The sequence below is a fragment of the Drosophila elegans genome, unplaced genomic scaffold, assembly GCF_018152505.1.
Source record: "Drosophila elegans isolate 14027-0461.03 unplaced genomic scaffold, ASM1815250v1 contig_468, whole genome shotgun sequence".
NCBI lineage: Eukaryota > Metazoa > Arthropoda > Insecta > Diptera > Drosophilidae > Drosophila > Drosophila elegans.
In genome coordinates this window covers 2,424,232-2,443,179 of record NW_024545855.1, presented here as the reverse complement: position 1 = coordinate 2,443,179, position 18,948 = coordinate 2,424,232, and the positions used below count along the sequence as shown (strand labels likewise).

At 37.4% G+C, this 18,948-nt stretch overlaps 6 protein-coding genes across 7 annotated transcripts; all 6 read right to left on the bottom strand.

The window, feature by feature from the left end:
• Nucleotides 1-691: 691 nt before the first annotated feature.
• LOC108143883 lies at nucleotides 692-3,230 on the bottom strand. Of its 2 annotated transcripts, none has more exons than XM_017268456.1 (4): nucleotides 3,154-3,230; nucleotides 2,423-2,649; nucleotides 1,062-1,928; nucleotides 692-990 (listed from the first exon to the last, which is right to left on the bottom strand). In XM_017268456.1, the coding sequence occupies exons 2-4, from the start codon at nucleotides 2,634-2,636 to the stop codon at nucleotides 794-796; spliced, it is 1,278 nt and encodes a 425-aa protein (XP_017123945.1). In that variant the 5' UTR covers nucleotides 2,637-2,649; nucleotides 3,154-3,230; the 3' UTR covers nucleotides 692-793. The 2 variants fall into 2 exon arrangements, with proteins under 2 accessions (XP_017123945.1, XP_017123946.1); XM_017268457.1 differs by having other exon boundaries at nucleotides 3,158-3,219.
• Nucleotides 3,231-5,653: 2,423 nt separating this feature from the next.
• Nucleotides 5,654-7,343, bottom strand: LOC108143788. The gene is made up of 3 exons (XM_017268312.2): nucleotides 6,420-7,343; nucleotides 5,933-6,116; nucleotides 5,654-5,875 (listed from the first exon to the last, which is right to left on the bottom strand). The coding sequence occupies exons 1-3, from the start codon at nucleotides 7,263-7,265 to the stop codon at nucleotides 5,703-5,705; spliced, it is 1,203 nt and encodes a 400-aa protein (XP_017123801.1). The 5' UTR covers nucleotides 7,266-7,343; the 3' UTR covers nucleotides 5,654-5,702.
• A 430-nt stretch (nucleotides 7,344-7,773) lies between these two features.
• On the bottom strand, nucleotides 7,774-10,963 carry LOC108143748. The gene is made up of 6 exons (XM_017268279.2): nucleotides 10,875-10,963; nucleotides 9,576-9,787; nucleotides 8,812-9,302; nucleotides 8,435-8,617; nucleotides 8,185-8,368; nucleotides 7,774-8,130 (listed from the first exon to the last, which is right to left on the bottom strand). Exons 2-6 carry the CDS (start codon nucleotides 9,778-9,780, stop codon nucleotides 7,943-7,945), a joined length of 1,251 nt encoding a protein of 416 aa, XP_017123768.1. The 5' UTR covers nucleotides 9,781-9,787; nucleotides 10,875-10,963; the 3' UTR covers nucleotides 7,774-7,942.
• Nucleotides 10,964-12,069: 1,106 nt separating this feature from the next.
• Nucleotides 12,070-13,614, bottom strand: LOC108143771. Its single transcript, XM_017268299.2, has 4 exons — nucleotides 13,417-13,614; nucleotides 12,871-13,361; nucleotides 12,438-12,810; nucleotides 12,070-12,372 (listed from the first exon to the last, which is right to left on the bottom strand). Exons 1-4 carry the CDS (start codon nucleotides 13,604-13,606, stop codon nucleotides 12,179-12,181), a joined length of 1,248 nt encoding a protein of 415 aa, XP_017123788.1. The 5' UTR covers nucleotides 13,607-13,614; the 3' UTR covers nucleotides 12,070-12,178.
• A 654-nt stretch (nucleotides 13,615-14,268) lies between these two features.
• LOC108143749 lies at nucleotides 14,269-15,976 on the bottom strand. The gene is made up of 4 exons (XM_017268280.1): nucleotides 15,750-15,976; nucleotides 15,163-15,647; nucleotides 14,734-15,100; nucleotides 14,269-14,678 (listed from the first exon to the last, which is right to left on the bottom strand). Exons 1-4 carry the CDS (start codon nucleotides 15,955-15,957, stop codon nucleotides 14,494-14,496), a joined length of 1,245 nt encoding a protein of 414 aa, XP_017123769.1. The 5' UTR covers nucleotides 15,958-15,976; the 3' UTR covers nucleotides 14,269-14,493.
• Nucleotides 15,977-16,509: 533 nt separating this feature from the next.
• LOC108143751 lies at nucleotides 16,510-18,063 on the bottom strand. The gene is made up of 4 exons (XM_017268282.1): nucleotides 17,835-18,063; nucleotides 17,290-17,774; nucleotides 16,860-17,226; nucleotides 16,510-16,794 (listed from the first exon to the last, which is right to left on the bottom strand). The coding sequence occupies exons 1-4, from the start codon at nucleotides 18,040-18,042 to the stop codon at nucleotides 16,610-16,612; spliced, it is 1,245 nt and encodes a 414-aa protein (XP_017123771.1). The 5' UTR covers nucleotides 18,043-18,063; the 3' UTR covers nucleotides 16,510-16,609.
• Between the last annotated feature and the right edge of the window lie 885 nt (nucleotides 18,064-18,948).

The following is an 18,948-nucleotide window of genomic DNA, read 5'->3' as shown; positions in this document are numbered from 1 at the left end:
ATTCCCAGTATTCACAATGTCCAAATGATATGAAACGCCTCTATATATGATCTTTTAACCTTCATATTTTGGACATGACATGATAAATCTGTTGACCACGTTTTACCAAGCCGCATGTAAAGTCATGCTAGCAAATGTTTTCAAAATCAAACAATATAAATGGACACTTGAACCACATTTGAATCGCTAATTTCCATCACTCTATGTTCGCTCATCTGGAAGCGTTGTGAATGAGAATTATTTGCGTGTTCCTAATTATACAGAATGACTGCCGCAAGCAAATAAAACCCCATTATGACCCCACATATTTTGTTCAATGCCATCTCTATGGAGTGCACTTTTTTTATGGAATGCTTCCGGCTGATTAAGTGAGCCGATTATAAATTCTATAACGTGGGGAAAAAAGTGTGGTCTTGCAGTCCAACAGCTTTTGATTATTTTTTGCTAAACGTTTGGTAATCACTGAAGTGATAAGACCACATTTCTATTATCACATTGTTTTGTCACTGGTTTCTTATTTTGATACCCACAAATTTGAAGAAACTTTAATAAAACTACTATGCGCAATAATCGTTTTCTCTTTTGACTCAATTAAAAATTTAGTTTTTGGACAGTCATGATGATTGTTGATAACGACATTGGCAAGCAATTTGTTAGTGTACAAGGTTCAAAATAGTGAAACTGCCAAAAATAAGTTTAAATTAAATAGAAAATATTATTTATTTCATGCTTATATGATCTATGATATCACAACAAATTGGCTACATTGTTATTTGAAAATTGGGGACTTGGTCTAAGCGGACTTCAAAAGTCCCTTGTTATCGAAAAATGGTAATAACACCTTCATGGCCTTGGCGTAGTAGGGATTGCTAAAGGTCCTGTAACGAAGGGCATCGGCCTCAGGTCCTGGGGCCATCATCATTTTAATGTTGGCATCCTTGTCGGTGGGCATAAGAGTTGCCACCATTACACCAGTGGCTGTGAGGGGTCCTTTAGCAAAGTGAATAAGTTTAGATATATATATATATATATGTATTATTAAGAAGTTAACCTAAGCTTACCCCAAAAACCGTACTTCAGCATCATGATGTGCAGATCCCTGAGAGAAGGAATGGCTTTCGAGTAATTCAAGAGCTTAAGGCATTCAGCCAATCGCTCGTGATAGATCTGAATAAAGTGATCAAACTCTTTGGTTTTAATGTCCAGCGAGGCAGAGGTGGTGATCAGGTACCAAAGGTCTTGGGCCGGAGTGCCCCACTTGCCGATCTGCAGGTCCACGAAAATGGTTCTGTCTATCTCCCCGTTGTCCTTGTAATTAAACATGATGTTATTGGACCAGCAGTCACCATGATTCAGCACATTGAACTCCGTCTCGTCAACCTGATTGACCTGCATGGCCTCTTCGAACACTTCCATGGGACTCCACATGAGGGTGATGTACCTTTCGACATCCTCTAAGTCCCAGGTTCGCATTGCCTTTAAGAACTGCACCTGTCGCATTTCTCCCAGAGACTTGATCAAATCGCGACTCTGCTCGTTGAACATGGACATGGAGTACATTGGATCGTAGGGTCCATTTATTTCCCTGGAAACGGCAGAGGCAGCATGAAATTCGGCCAGTTTCCGGAGCACACGGGTCATGTGCGCCAAATCAAAGCCCTTGAGCCGATCGCAATTCTTGAAATTTTGCCGGCTCAGATCTTCGAAGACCAGGGTGATCAACTCGGCGGTGGCCTCCACATGGAGACACTTGGGCGCCAACTCAATCTCCATGCCCACCTCCTTGTAAAGCTTCACGAACTGCGGAATGTGCACCTCGTACATTTGCTGCTCCTTGGGGAACAGACCCATGCCATTGACCACATCCGCCCCACTGTCCGCCTCCAGCATGGTTTTCAGAATATACGACATTTTCTGCTGGCTGCCATCTAAAGAAAATTTAAATGAATAAAGGTTTTGCGTTATATACATTTCATTCCCTAAAATGCTTTTATATTAAATTTCGTGCAAAAGATTTTTGTTTTTAAATAACAATTTTCTAAGAAATTCAAATGAATATGGGTTTTCGGTTAATTTCAAAACGTTATTTTATATAAAAGTATATAAAATATAAAATTCCTTTTCGTGCGGAGAGTTTTTAAAAATCAAACAAAAGTGTGAAACGAAAAATCATTGTTGGGAAATGATACTTATTTTTAATAAATATTGAATACAAGCAGTAAATATTTAGCAACATAATTTAATTAATTCCTTAAAACAATTGTATATAAAAACTATTTTTATTTTATTATTATATAATTAATTTATTTAAAATGTTAAACTAAAAACAGCTGATAACATTTAGCATACATGCATTAGTTGTATTTCATTTTGGTTAAGATAAAAATAACTCTGTTTTAAAATCCTTTTTCTATTTACTTACCCTTCAGAAGAATATCCACAATAACCCTGATCATAATGGAAGTATAGTTTTCCCCGGGAGCTGTGGCCGCAATGGGTGTAAAGTTCACTATCTTGTCGAAGTTTTCCACATCCTTTGCAAGAATCGGAAAAAAATAGTCCTCGTTCACCCACTTTGGAATGTGCAGGAGTTCGTTGGGATTGATTGGCTTTTCCGAGTTGCTGTTGGGTGACATTCTGGTGATGATGCTGTAATCGGTAGATCAATGAATTAATACTCGGCGAAAATGATCAGCGGTTCAAGATCAAATCAGTTAAACCATTTCATTGTATTTCCCATTAATGTTTATAAGCATATTGCGTAAAAATCTTTATGGTAAACAGGTGAATAAGAATTCAAAGTCCGACATTTATTTTTATTTAATTTAATCCAAAAATTCTGCATGATCTATAATTATTTTCCAGATGTTATGCCTTTAATTATAGTTAAACTCTCTTGAAATAAATGGTAATTTATTTCGGTTCAGATGTTTTATAATTCGTATCCATTGTTGACAATGAATTAGTAATAATTGTTTAAAGGGTGTATAAAATCACTTGTTAAAACAGCCTCAGAGCGATAAAATATTTTCAATGCATTTCTATAGGTTTGTCTAAGATGACTGAACTTTCTTCGACCAAAGTTTATTTCCGCGTAATTGTTTGCGTACGAACCGCTCATAAAACTCACTAAAATTACTATTTATTACTGACCTACTTTTGTGGATTTCTAATTTCTAAATTTCTAATCGGAGAAAGAACTGCGGCTGTGTCCGACGATTTCTAACGACAACCATATACTGAGCTCTCCGTGCGATTCCCATACTTTTATACTAAGAGAACTCGCGACAAGTGTAGAGGTTCTAGTGATTATTGTCTATGTGTTTTGGGCCGACCTGATAGCACAAACTTTTTATTGCTATTGATAGAACGATGCAAAACAAGGGGAACAATGGAGCCATGTAATCGGTTCCCATATCTATGGATAACCAAAACCGTAAAAGACATCAGTGTTGACCCCAGACGCACTTATTCGTAATATTATCAGTAAGATACCTATTTCCTTCTAATCACTAGATTAGGTCCAAGTATTCATTGGGATTGATTGGTTGGGGCGGCATGACTTCACTGTAATTAATAAATCGATGGACAAGCATATATATATATATTACAAGTATTCTCTTTGATGATAATCATTCACCGACCGTTTGGTTCGAAATTCCGGTTGCAGTGATGAAAAATAATATGGTCTAAGGCACGAAATGTTTTCGAAATTAAGTCCACTTTCGTTTATGTTAAATACCTTTTGAAGTAGTTTCAATATAAAGTTAATGATTATTAGCCAAAAATTAGCAATTTGAGAATGCAATTAATTTTGTTCATGCCCTTATCAATATTTTACTGGTAAACTAATTTAAGACAGTATAATAATAACATATATACATATATATAATAATAACATATAATCAATATTGTTAATATTCTATTCACTTCTATTTAAATATGTGTAGTTCAGATGTTGACATAGAAATACACAATTGTTGTCCACCAAATTAATTTAAATTCCGCACAGTGCCATTCATTGTTGCTACAGAGCATACCCATATATAGTACATATTCGTGCCCATACCATGGTAATACCGTGAAATGTTTTTCAACCAGCCGCGTCATCCCACATCGGAATATTTGAGGCTCGTCCGAGTTCGGGGAGTGTGTCATGAGCATTGGCTTGTGCTCATGTTGGCCTAATAACGATTATTATCAGTATATATTGTGGCTAAATTTAAGTTAGTTTGTCGTGCGCGATTAGGTCCTTAGAAATGGCAAACGTAAGCGGATGCGAAACATTTGAAATAATTTGCAAAAAGAGCGCTACGACATGACTGGCTTTTCAATTAGAAATCCATTCAAACAGTATTGATAAGAATGGGTAAATAAAGATTATTAAGCTTATGTCTTAAACGCGTTGAAGGCCTTGTCCCTGAACTAGTGCACACTGGGCTGAATGAACGCCTTTTTGGCATAAGGTGTAAATTTTTTTAGTTTCGTTATAAAAACAAAATAAACAAGAAAGAAAGCAAACTTCGGCAAGCCGAAGTTCATATACCCTTGCAGCTATCGCAAGAATTAAATATTTTTGAAAACATTAAAATTATGATTTACTTGCGTATATGTTTAAAAACATTGAAGCTATGACGATTTGCAGCTTAATTATTTGATTGTTCTTTTATATATTTTTATTATTTGTATGGGAGCTATATGATATAGTCGTCCGATTTTGATGAAATTTAAACCGTAAATCGAAAATATTTAACCATTACTAAATGTCGAAGAACTAAACAAAAAATTAAAAAACAGAAAAGTTATAATTTTTTTTCATTTATTTTTCCGATTGTTCCTATTGGAGCTATATGCTATAGTCGTCCGATTTTGATGAAATTTTTACCATAATTCTGAAATATTTAACCATTGCTTTATGTCGAAGAACAAAACAAAAAATTAAAAAACAGCAAAGTTATAATTTTTTTCAATTATTTTTCCGATTGTTCCTATGGGGGCTATATGCTATAGTCGTCCGATTTTGATGAAATTTAAACCATAATTCTGAAATATATAACCATTGCTATATGTGGAAGAACTAAACAAAAAATTAAAAAACAGAAAAGTTATAATTTTTTTTCATTTATTTCTCCGATTGTTCCTATGGGAGCTATATGCTATAGTCGTCCGATCCGGCTCGTTCCGACTTATATACTACCTGCAATAGAAAGACAACTTTTGGGAAAGTTTCATGCAGATAGCTTTAAAACTGAGAGACTAGTTTGCATATAAACGGACGGACAGACGGACAGACGGACAGACGGACGGACAGACGGACATGGCTAGATCGACTCGCCTAGTGATGCTGATCAAGAATATATATACTTTATAGGGTCGGAGATGTCTCCTTCACTGCGTTGCAAACTTCTGACTGAAATTATAATACCCTCTGCAAGGGTATAATAAAATGATTTCTTGTAACCCTATCTCCTTGGCACACCTCTTTTTTTTTAATTCCTGTTTAAAAGTTGGGCGCAATTTCTGTTCTATTATTATACAAATTATTCTTCAAAGGGTGTTTACTTTTGATTTAATTTACCTATTATAATACGTACCTAAATTTAGATATTAACTAAATTTTATGCACAAAAAATCGCCCAATTAGACAAAAAGGTCGTTTAAAACCTATAATTTTATTTTAAATTGCTTATTTTAATTTAGCCTTAATTGAGCAGGGACCGCTCTTCCATCCAAGGCAGGATATCTTTCATCGCCTGAATGTATTTCCGATTGGTAAACATGGCGCACTTCATTTTGGATGCGTATCGGTCGTTGACCTCGTCCTCGAACTGATTCATCATAGCGATGGGCAGAGCCCTGGTCACCACCACATAAGCTGGAAAACCCAATCATTAATTAGACCTAGTTTAGTCGATAGTTTTCATTTACTCACCAGCCAGGCCGCTTTTGTTAAGTGCATCGCGAATATCCTCGAGCTTCGGAAGGGTACTTTGGCAATTGAGAACTTTTAGATTATCCAGTAAATGGTAGAAGTAATACTGCACCATATTGTCGAACTGGGCTAGCTTGATTTCCTTCTCAGCAGATGACAGAATGCAATAGTACAGATCATTGGCCTGAAAATGGAACATTTTAATTAAATATTAAGTTATATAGTGAATGCATTAAAATATTGTCTATACTAAAAAATATGGCAATCAAAACAATATTACTAAATAAAGTGCAGATTAAATTGCATGATTTACTAAAAAACATATTTGAAATAATGTTGAAAATATTAGACTTTAAATAATTTATTTTATTTAAAATGAGTTCTTTTTGTTTTACTTAAGTTTTTGAATGGTTTGAATTTTAATTAAATAACTGGGTGCTATAATCTATTTCTAAATAGGTAAGCAATATTAAATTTGAGTAACTACCGGAGAGCCGTATTTGACCAGTTGGTAATCCAGTAGGGCGGTGTCCTCCACATGACCCACGTCGTCAATCCTGAACATGACGTTATTCACCCAGCAGTCGCAGTGATTCAGCACATTGAACTGCTCGGATTTGGGGGAATGGAGTTCAAGTAACTGATCCACCAGGTCCTGCTCCTTCTCCACGAATCGTTTGTGAAATTGATCACCCATTCGCCACCGTCGCAGTTGCAAAAGAAACGGTTCGGGGTCGTTGAGTTCCCGTAGGACCAGACGGTTGGCCTTTGTGTAGACTCCGTTGGCCAGGATTTTGTTGAATGCTCCATTCTTTTCCACATAAGCAACAGAGGCGGCATGAAATTCTGCCAATTTCTTAAGCACTTCCTTAAGGCACTTCAAATTGAAGCCTTCCTGTCGCCCCACATTCCTGTATCCCTGGGCCTTGAGATCCTCCAGCAGGATGTACTGGACTCCGATGCTGTGGTCTAACTTGAAGGCCCGCGGGCCAAAGGATATGTGCTTGCCCACTTCCCTGTAGAGTTGCTCAAACTGGGGCAGGATTATGTGGTACATCTGGTGTTCCCTTGCAAACATTTTCAACTGGCTCATCACTCTGGCCTGGAATTCGCTGCCATGTTGCGCCTTCAGCAGAAAGGTCAACCTCTTCACCGTCAAGTCCTGCAGCTGAACCTTCACGCGAATGGGCAGGAGCACAGTGCAGTTGCGGAACTGGATGAGGTGGATGCTGGGCATGACTGCCAGCACCTGGTCCCCACTCTCTAGAACGGAATGGACGGCCTGGTCCAGGGACAGAGTGGTTACCCAATCGGGTATTTTCGGTACTTTCATCGCCTTAAAATACACTTTTAAGTCAACGATACAAAGTTAACCCCTGAATTTTGAATGCGATAAATAATTGTTGACTGAAATTTCTAAAGATAAGTATTGAAAATTGGAATTTGTGTTATGCTAAGATATTGGAATTTTTTTTATTAAATTCCCGTTCGTATTTTAAATATCATAGTTCCAATGCAACTTTTAAAAAATCTTGTTTAAAAATGTAAAATAAAAATTTGTTGGACCTTCTTACCTAAACAATTGTACATTTTGTAAGTCAGAAAGTTTCATATTATCGCAAATACCTTGTTCATTATCAAAACTAGTTATTTTCCCAACACTTTTTCCATAACACAAAACAATTTAAAATTAAAACGTCTGACATGTTTATTTTGTTTATAATTAGATATTTATTAGATTTACCCCTGAATTTTTATGTTGCGTGTTGACTGAAATTTCTAAAGATAAGTATTGTAACCTAAAATTTCGTGATGCTTGTAAATGAATTCACAAAATCTTATAGTTTTTCCATGCAACACAGTTCAATTTAATATTTAATCACCAGTCAAAGGTTATTTCGAATATAATTACATATTTATTTGACAGGTAAAGTAATTTTCAGGTGACGCAATTAAGTAGTCATTATTATAGTACGAATCCATCATTAGCAAACATATTTTGGGAGGTAATCACTTCCAGTCGAGCAGGCCGCGGTTGTCCAACCATGGAAGTACCTCCGTCATCACCTGCACATATTTCGGGTTGGTGAACATGGCGGCCTTCATTTTCGACTCGTCGCTCATATAGTTCTCCAGATTGGCGTTGTTGGTCTTGTCCAGCATGACGACGGGCAGCACCTTGGAGACCACCATATAGGCTGTTGACAGATGGACGTAAGCATGGTATGCAAATCCAAATTCCAACTACTCACCAGCCAATCCATTGCGGAAGAGGGCTGCATGCAGGTTTTTCAACTTGGGCAATGGTCGGTGGTACTGCAGCAGCTTCAGATTCTCGACAAGATTATCAAAGTAGTAGCGCACCAAGTAGTCGAACTTGGCCGTTTTCAGCTCGGGGGCAGCCGAAGACAAGATTAGGTAGTACAGATCATTGGCCTAAGGAGAAGAGGTTTTAGGTATTACTGGGAAATTTATAGAGTTCAATTATGTTTAAGGGCCTACCGGACTTCCATACTTTCCCACTTGAAAGTCCACGAACAGGGTATCCTTTATAGTTCCAAATGCATCGTGTTGGAACATTATGTTATTTGCCCAGCAATCACCGTGGTTGAGCACGTTGAATTCCCTGGCATTGTACTGCTGATCCTCCAGCAGGCGATCCACCAAATAGTCATCGCTATCAGCCTGTAAAATAATATATAAAGGGATTATTGTTAAATAAATTAAAAAAAAAAGTTTGTTGTAAGTTATGCCATTTGGATTATATTGGCATAATTATAATTGACGTGTTTCCACATTTGTTTAATAATGTCTAGGTATAAGAAATCGCAAAAGAACACACAAAGAGTAAAAATCATATGCCTGTTTCTCAAACTCACCAACTTTTCGTACAATTTCTGGGCATTCTTCCACTTCTTGAGCTGGGCTAAAAAGTCACCAGAGGCATTGAATTCCTGCAGCAGCTGGCGGTTGGCCTCGCTGAAAACGCCCACCGTGAACTCCTCTCCAAAGAGTCCGTGGTGCTCCACGTAGCAGGCGGATGCCGCATGAAAGGCAGCGAGTTTCTCGAGGACCTTCAGCATATGATCGAGGTCCAGACCGGCCAGGCGATTGGCATTCTTGAAGTTCTTGCGGTGCAGATCCTCCAGCAGAATGTAGTCCACTCCGAGATCGCGATCCACCTTGAAGGCGCGAGGAGCAAACTGGATGGGCTTGCCCGCGTCCGCGTAGAACTTCTCGAACTTGGGCAGAATGCTGTGGTACATCAGCTCCTCCTTCTGGAAGAGCTTCAGCCTGGCCAGGATGGCGGCCATCATCTCGTTGTTGTGCTGCGCCTTTAGAACGAAGGAAATGCTCTTGGTGCTGTGATCTGGAAAGAATTAGTTTTAGCTATAGTTCTAATCCTAACTTATTAAATACATTTAATATTCCATATTTTAATAGCATATAATATCATCATAAAATGCACGAATTAAAAAAAATTGCATAACATTTAAGTTAAATGTTAAAATTAAATTAAATACAGTCAAATGCAATGTTAAAAAAAATATAAGATTTTGGTATAAAAAATAATCGACAACCACAATTAATAAAACTCAAAGTGAAAATTATTTAAATTAATAATAAATTCTTTAAAACTTACCATGCAGCTCCACTTCCACCAACAATCGAAGAAACAGAGAAGAATAGTTTTCGCCCTCGTTGATGCCTTTTTGGGGGCTAACAGAGATGATCCTTTCGAAATCCCCGATTTGAGCTTGCACCGCCTTCTCCAAAGTTACATTTGGCAGCCATTTAGGCAGGTTGTCGACTGGCAACTCGCCGTTTCCATTGGTGGCCTCAGACATAATAAATCTAATATTAAAGAATGCAATTACTTATGTGAATTAAAAATGTTTGATCAATACCAACTGAGCTGATAACAATGAATTGTATGTTAACATGGCTAACAGGTCGTATGCATAACGTTTATAAGACATTTGTCAAACATAGGTGGCGCCAGCTCGTTTTCTGTTTAATACGCGGAATATTTGAATAACAAAATGCCATCTGCTCTTGGCCAAGCCCAATCCATAAACACTCTAAATATATTTCTATATTTATCATCATTTAAGGCCAGCAACTTTATCTTGAATAGGGGATAAAATTTGTCGGTGAAATATTACCATAACGTTAAGTACACTTATTGCTGCAATAAAAAAATGTTTTAATCTTTAAAATTTTCTTTGATCTTGATGATCTATAAACAGTCATGGTTATCAAAGAAAATTATTATATTTTTCTTGTGCAAAAAACAATCTTTTTGTTGAGAGCATGACTCAAGCTATTATACAGAATTACTAGTTCTTTTTTCAAGTAAGTTTTTGTATACTTGAAAAAATTGCTGCTTCGCTGATAATCTCAAAACTTATTTGTTTAGTAGTTAATATGGGCTACCAATCTTTATCATTTTTAGTTCTATAGAAAAACATATCCTCTATAAAAATAATGCATGCAAATCATTATCAACATAGTTACAAATACCTCATTTAGCAAATTGAGCACATGCCAACGAAGGTAATTACCGAACTTTTTTGGGGCTTTCATTGATTAGGCAATTATCAGAATTATCGCTATTTAATGAACAAAAATAATAAATCAGGTCACATGTCCGGCAATGAAACACCTGCTGTGAGTTTTGCTGCATTACGACATGGAGTTTGTGGGATCCTACCTGTTTAGTTATAAAAAACTTCTCTTTGGGTATCTGTTTTTCACTAAACTAAGTTTTATTTTGAACTGCCCCTTAACACCTTAATGTTATTTGTTATACTAGCTGTTACTTCCAATCTCAGATACATTTTTATAGCACTCTGTGGGTCGAACTGGGAGATTGGTTGCCTCGAATCGGGACTATGTGTATGTGTCACCAATCTTGGGAAAATACACATCGGTAGCAAACCTTTTTCCTAAATTGGTAATCGAAGCGCTGGATTCGTGCTGATAGATAGATCGGCTGCAGTCCGTTCAACTGTCGAGTGGGAAATGCGAGGTGCGATACTGGGGACCAGCGCAATTGCCCCGATTTGGCTATGTCCAAAGAAATTCCTTATCGCATGCATTCGATTGAAGTTTATTTTGTAATTCAGTTCGCCAAAACCGGCAAAAAAAGAGTGGCAATTGGCAATCGGCGGTGGCGAGAGCGGGAGCGAGATAGTGTGTAGTGAATGATATATGATATGTAGGCAGAAACGCCGTCAATTGTTTGATTGATAACGAAAAACTGTTTCTTGTTTCCACTTCTGATTCGACTTCTTTATCATGCACATATACTCCTCTTTTCGCTCGCCATTCGTTCTAATTATTTCGTGATTCCTCATTAATTGCTGTTTGCGGGCGTGACATGTGATGGGTGGTTAGATAGACGCCCTTCCACTCCCTCCATAAATAATCACTAGTAATCCTATTAAATATAGGTACACAAATTGGCCTTATAATTGTAAATGATTGAGTTTTAATAGGACTACTAAATTTTTTTTTGTTTTGCTTCTTTGACATTTCTAATAACAGAAAGCGTACAAAGTATCAACCTCGAAAACTCTACTTGTTCCATTCAAATTGGATAGATAAGTCTCTTCTTCACGACAAATTTAATCGGAGGTGTGAGTAATTTACATTGCGAACAAATTTTTAGCGGTCATTTTGATATTTTTGTTTAATAAAATAAATTGTTGCACCTTTTTTATGCATAAACGATCTGATGCCATTGTGTCAAAAAACAATATTTAAAGTTAATACTTTTGAGTGCACACTCACCCAAAAACCCAAATGACCTCAAAAATAACAAAATTACCTATGTTTTAGGAATAAAGATCTAAAAAGTTTTGAAATTAACAAAAGTTAACCCAAAGTTAAAGAAAAATTAATTTAATATGACGCTAAAGCCATACAATTAAAGTCAATTTTGACACCTTTAGGTCATTACTGCTAAGAATTGGTTAATTTTAAATTATATTTTGGTCATTTGTGTTTTTGCTGATTGTAGTCAGCAATGCATGTTATCGATTTTTTATAATTCCAGATATATTTTTATTCATAACACCGTCGACCCAAAAGATTATTCAAGAAGACGCAAAATTTGATGTTTTTCAATGTCTTTTTTGTTATTTAATTATGATTATTTTTAATTGTACTTTTTTAAAAGTTGCTTTGAGTTGTTTTGTTATGTTAGCGTCTAGTGTTTGTGGAACTTTAAATTTATCAAAGTTAAAACTGAAGGGCTCCTCTATTGTTAAGCCAGGTGAGAATGGCGCTGATATGTTTCTTGTAGCGGGCATTGGAGTACATGGCCATCTTGAGGCTATCGCCATTATCCGTTTCGGTGACGAAATCGGTCAAATTGGCATCCTCGGTGCGATCGAGCAGCACAGGCGGGCAGAGCATCAGAACAGTGTGATACCCTACAATCAGGGAAAACAAAACCCTTATTATTTTTTTACTTGCGGAAAGCGCTTTTCTAACTCACCAACTCGTCCATATTTCAACAGCTGAGTGTGCAGAAACCTCAGTGAGGGGGTCTTCTCTTGAGGGTACTTCAGCAATCGCAAGTGCTCGACCAAACGTTCATGATAGTACTTGATAAAGTAATCGAATTGACTCAGTTGTATTTCGAATTTCGTCGATCCGAGAAGGAAATAAATCAGATCGTGGGCCACACAGGCCACCTTGGGCAGTTGAAGGTCCACAAAATAGGTTTCGGCTGGTTCGGGTGATTCTCCCTCGTACCTGAACATAATGTTGTTGGTCCAGCAATCTCCGTGATTCAAAGCATTAAAATCCTCCGGATCGGGGTGGTTCATGGCATACATGAGATCCACGATCTTTGGCTGGATTTTGTGCTGCAAATATCATTGATAAATATATAGTACACTAAATATATATAGTATTAATATACTTACCACTGCTTCGCTATATTCTTCATAACCCTCGTAAAGTGGAAGGCACTTGAGTAGGTATTTTCCCAAGGTTTCCGCCACCTGTTCGATGTTTTCCTTCATGGTATCGGCATAAGTGGGTTGCAAGTAGTTTTGGGTGTAAGGACCCTTGAGATGGATCCTGTTGGCCGAGGCCGCATGCCACTGGGCCATCTTCTTCAGAACACTTTTGGTGTGGGCCATATCCAGACCCTCCAGGCGATCGACGTTCTTAAAGCCGAAAGGACGTAGGTCCTGCAGCAGAACGTAATTATCGGGTACGTCGATTTTATAAGCCTTGGCCCCGAATCTGACATTCAAGCCCAGATCCTTGTACATATTTTCCAATTCGGGTTTTACTTGCAAAAATACATCTCTTTCCACATCGAACATGTTGTTTTTCTTTAGGATCTCACGGTACAACTCGAAATCGTGCGGCGACTTTAGCATATAGCTCACATCTTCGATGGTGTGATCTAATGACGAAATGCTGGTGAATATTGAAATTGTTTGCCCATCGCAATGACTCACCCTTCAGTTCAACTTCAAAGTGGAGGCGCAGCATAAGGGTGGAGTAGTTTTCTCCTGGCTTGAGACCAGCCACCGGCTTGAAACTCTTGATTCCCACATACCCATCGCCGAATCGCTCGTTCAACAATTTTTCAAATAGGTCTGCCTTCAGCCAGGCTGGCACTGGCACCGAACTTGTCTCCTCCGACATTGTAAACAAACTGCGTGCTGGTTTGCCGGCCGGTGGTAACGAAATATAAGAGCGCAAACTTAAATATTTCTCTGCTGAGAGCCTTTTTGCCAAAACAAAGGCCGATCAGAAAGCTTTGAAAGCTTGTTGCGAGAATAAACAAAGAGTGCAGGCAAAAGAGAGTTTGCAAACAATTTGTTGTTAAGTTTTCAAACCAAACATATGTAAATTCATATGCCTGCCTATATATACAGACCCAAAAAGACAATGCGTGGAAATATAATATATATAACACCACAAATGGGCAGCATGATTTTACGACAGAATCAAATAAGTTTAGTTACCAATAATAAACACATAACAAATTCTACATACATACATACAGCGAGACCCAAAGGTATTTAAAATAATTTCAAGTGAATGAAATTAATTGTTGGTCTGTTTGTATTACGGAAACAAATTTGGTCCACATGCAATAAAAACACATAACTTAATGTACCTACAAGACGAAACCACAAAAGTAACTAACTCAGTTTTATTTTCATTTTCGTTTATGTATTTGTATTTAAATTCTTTAAAATTGTAATTAAATTATTCAATATATTTCCTGGTTTGAAAATATATCACAATAATAGCAAATTGTTTTAACAATTTCTTTCGGGTAGAAGAAAAACAATAAAATCTTTATCATTTTGTTTTTATTATTACAGACATTATCTAACTGAAAGGCTTGCGAAAGTCAACAGTATGCAACACTCTTATCTACTAAACAAACATTTAGCTTCTTATCATTACAAAAAAAAAATTAAAAAGTTTACGTTTCCTAGCTACAGTCCAATACAGATATAAGAGGTTATATTAGAATCGATTGGCTTGGAGTAGTACACTTAAGTTGCTGTCCCCAACTTCTATTCCAGAGCACCTCCATGTTGGAGCCAAGGCAAAAGGACGTTCATGTGATTGTGGAACCTGGGATTTTCATAAAGCGATTTCTTAAAGTTGGAGTCGTCATCGCCAAGGACCTTGTCGAAGTCAGCGCCGTCTACGGGATCCAGCAGAACATATGCCATTATGGTTGAGGAGCAGACAAATGCTGTAATATTGACTTATTTGTATTAACGATACATAAAAGTAAACAGACCGCTTACCCCATCCACTATACTTATTAAGATCACGGCGAATGCTTCTTAAAGTTGGCAGTGTCTTGGAGTAATTCAGCAGTTTGAGATGCTTAACCAATTCAGAGTGGTAGAACCAAATGAAGTAATCGAATTTCGATATTTTGACATCTAAACTTGTAGAGGACAGCAGAAAGTAATACAAATCCTGTGCCACTGATCCCCACTTGGGGACTTGCAGATCCACGAAATAGGTGTCCAGTATATCGCTTTTGTCATTGTACTTGAACATAATGTTATTTGCCCAGCCATCGCCGTGGTTCAGAGCATTAAACTCATCTGGCTTCGGATCGTTTAGTTCCCCTACAATATCCAAGATTTTATCGGATGCAATGTGCTGTAACGAACGGTAGAAGATAAGATACTGAGATACAGATACGGTAAGATAAGTCTACCCACCAAATCCTTTATGTAAGCCTTATAGCCTTGGCACAAATGAACATGGTTCAGGAAAACTTTCACGCTGCGATTACAGAAGGCATCCACTATTTCCTCGTTCTTCAGGAAACCCGTCGTAAACTTCTCCTCATAAGGCCCTTTTGAGGCCACTCGGACAGCAGATGCCGCATGCCATTGGGCAAACTTCTTCAGGACACTTTCGGTATGAGCCTGGTCCATGCCTTCAAGGCGGTTGATGTTCTTGAAACCCCGTGGTCTGAGGTCCTCCAACAGAACATAGTAATCGCTGGCTTCTATCTCGTAGGCCTCTGCTCCGAACTTAACTTCTAAACCTACATCCCGGTAGAGCTGCTCCAGTTCGGGCACCACTTCCAGATACATTCCCCGCTCCACATCGAAAATATCCGTCTTTTCTATCATTTTGCGATACAGCTCAGATTGATGAGGAGTTTTAAGCATGAAGGCCTTGGTTATTTGCAATTTATCTGGAGAATATAATCGAAGAATTTGCATAAGCTAAGGAGTTTTAAAAAAAAAAACAAAAAATAATAATAAATAGTTAAGGCGCCAGTTAAGCTTAGAAAAACCTTTTGTCTCCACATCCAGCTCCACTCGAAGCATTATGGTGGCATAGTTCTCGCCAGCAGCCACTCCTGCTTCAGCTCTCATTGCTTTGGTCTCCTTAAAATCCTTGACCTCTTTTATAAGCAGATCTTTAAAGACTTCTGGCTTAATCCAGTCTGGAATTGCCACCTCCCTTTGGCTCATACTTTCACCCTCCGTCTGGGGCGGCATTATGGACTAATCTCGTTGACTTCAGCAGACTAACTGGAGGCTTCGCGTACTAGGCTCATCTCTTAAATACTGTCGTGTGTAATAAATTACTAATTATCTTATCTCTTACCTAATTGTCAGCAATCTGTTTTAAATTCGTTTGTGCAAAAGTGACAAGGCAGACTGCCAGTGGGTGTGTCTATCATTCGTTTGTTAAAACAATTCGCAGATAACATTCTCATCATGACAGAGCACTTCCTTAGGTATTGGTAGAATACTTTAGTAATAACACGCTTAAAAGTTATGTGATGAATAGCTAATCTTTCAGAGGAAATTAACGTCTTTGCTCAGGCAAATACAGTTTACAACCCGTACAATTTTTTATTGTATAAGTTATATTTCCCTCTTTATTATTATTACGGGATCCATTATCTCATTCTTGTCATTGTACTTACTCTTTATTAAATAACTTCTGATTGGCAGGAGCCAACTGATCATTTATTCAATAATTAGTGCTTAAATATATTTTCTTTGACGGCTACTTAAGCATCAGAAAATGGGCTTATGTCCTAATTTTTTTATAAACATTCAATTAAAGTTAATTTATTGAATAAAATGGATGTTTTTTCAATAACGAATTAATGAATTTTCTTAAAAAGTACCATTTGAGATTCTATTCCAAGGCCCCTTGATGCTGAAGCCAAGGCATAAGAACCTCCATGTGCCTTCGGTACCTGGGGTTGGTATAAAGGGAATTCCTAAAGCTGGAGTTTTCTTTTGCGATGATTTTATCGAAATCAGCACCGTCTGTGGGATCCAGCAGAACGTATCCCATTACGCAGGCGGAGCAGATGAAGGCTGAAAAATAAAGTTATTTGTAAGGTTGGAAACCAATAATTTTAATTCATTTTAATTTAACTTACCCCATCCACTGTATTTGTTAAGGGCATAGCGAATACTCCTTAAAGTGGGCAATGACTTTGAGTAATTTAGCAGATTCAAATGCTTAACCAACTCGGAGTGATAGAACCAAATAAAATAATCAAATTTTGAAGTTTTGATGTCCAATCTAGTGGATGAAAGTAGGAAGTAGTACAAATCCTGCGCCACTGTTCCCCACTTTGGCAGTTGAAGGTCAACGAAATAGGTATTCAAAATCTCATTCTTGTCGTTGTACTGGAACATAATGTTGTTGGACCAACCATCGCCATGGTTTAGGGCATTGAACTCATCGGACTTGGGTTCCTTCAGGTCGTTCACCACATCATATAACTTTTCTGAGACACTGTGCTGTAGGTAGATATTCGGAGATAAGATACAAAGCAAGAGATACTAAGCGATAAGTCTACACACCAAATCCTTTAGGTATGCCTCGTGGCCTTCGTACTGATCGATATGTTTTAGCAAAGTTTTAGCACTGCCAACGCAAAAGGCATCTACGATTTCTTGGGAGTCGAAAAAACCCTTTGTGTACTTCTCGTTGTAGGGTCCTTTGAGGTCCACACGAACTGCAGAGGCCGCATGCCATTGGGCGAACTTAGTCAGGACACTTTCAGTGTGAGCCAGATCCAATCCTTGAAGGCGATCTGCGTTTTTGAAGCCACGTGGCCTAAGGTCCTCCAAAAGGACATAGTGTTCACTGGTCGCTACCTCGTAGGCCTCAGCCCCGAATTTTACCTCCGCACCCACATCGCGATACAACTGCTCCAGTTCAGGGACTACTTCCAGATACATTCCACGCTCCACATCAAAGATGTTCGTTCTGTCCAGAAGTTTTCGATAAGCCTCAGAGTGATGGGGAGTTTTTAGCATGAACGCCTTGGTAACCTGGGATTTGTCTTTAAAAATATTTGTTTGGTATTAGTTATGTTTTACGTATAATGGAACAATAGACCAACCGTTTGTCTCCACATCAAGTTCCAGTCTTAGCATTATGGTGGCATAATTTTCGCCAGCAGCAACTCCTGCCTTGGCCCTCAGTGCTTTTGTTTCCTTATAGTCCTTGACCTTATTTTTTAGAAGATCCTGAAATGCTTCCGGTGTTACCCATTCCGGAATTTTAACATCCCTCTGGAAACTTTGTTCGTCCTTTGTCTGCGGCGGCATTTTTGGAATATCTTCTGGACGTTACGGCACTTACTGAGAACTTTTTTAATTAGGCCCCTCATTTATAGTTAGTACTTTGGCTCTAGATCTGCCATGGAAGAGATAAACTTTATCTTAATCACCACAGACAGTCTTAATTGCACTATGACAATGCAGGTTTTTCCACTTAACTTCCTTACTTTATATACATATGTAGGTATATATGAAAAATTAGTTTGGCTAATACCATACCATAATTTATATTTTAGTCTTGGAGTTATAGATTTAAGGAACAAACTTTATTCAAAAAAGAATTAAAGCAAAGTTTATTGTTGCAGTTTCAATAACTCTGTAACAAATTGCAATTAATAGTTTACAATATTTAAAAAAAAATAAATGTAAGATCATGATCAAGTTAAGTAAAATCATGGGCTTGCTCACCTTGGATTAAATTAAATCATTAAATATGTGTAGTGTGCGACAATAACTTAAACAAAACAAATATAAAATTACAGTAATTTGTTGTTTAATTGTACTATTTTTTTTTGTAAAAGTGTCATGAAGGCATAAACTTTTTGTTTGTAAGTAAACAGAACAATTTGTTTTTGTATAGAGAAAATATAAGCTTTTTTCAAGCTTTTGTTTTCAGTTTTGTTTTGCTACCACTTTCGCATTTTACCTTATATGGCATAGGTTTTATACCACTCTCTTTCCTTACTTATCATAGATTTACTTTGGACAAGCTGTGTAGGTAGCTTCATGGTAGTAAAAAAAAAGAAAAGCATTGAGAATCAAATAATTTTGTTTGGTTTGTTATTTTGTTTTGGTTTGCTATACACATACATACACACATATACATACATAGCTTACTTCTTCAATCTTCATTTACCTCTGATCTACTTAGGTTTGTATCTGCCTGCAAATAAG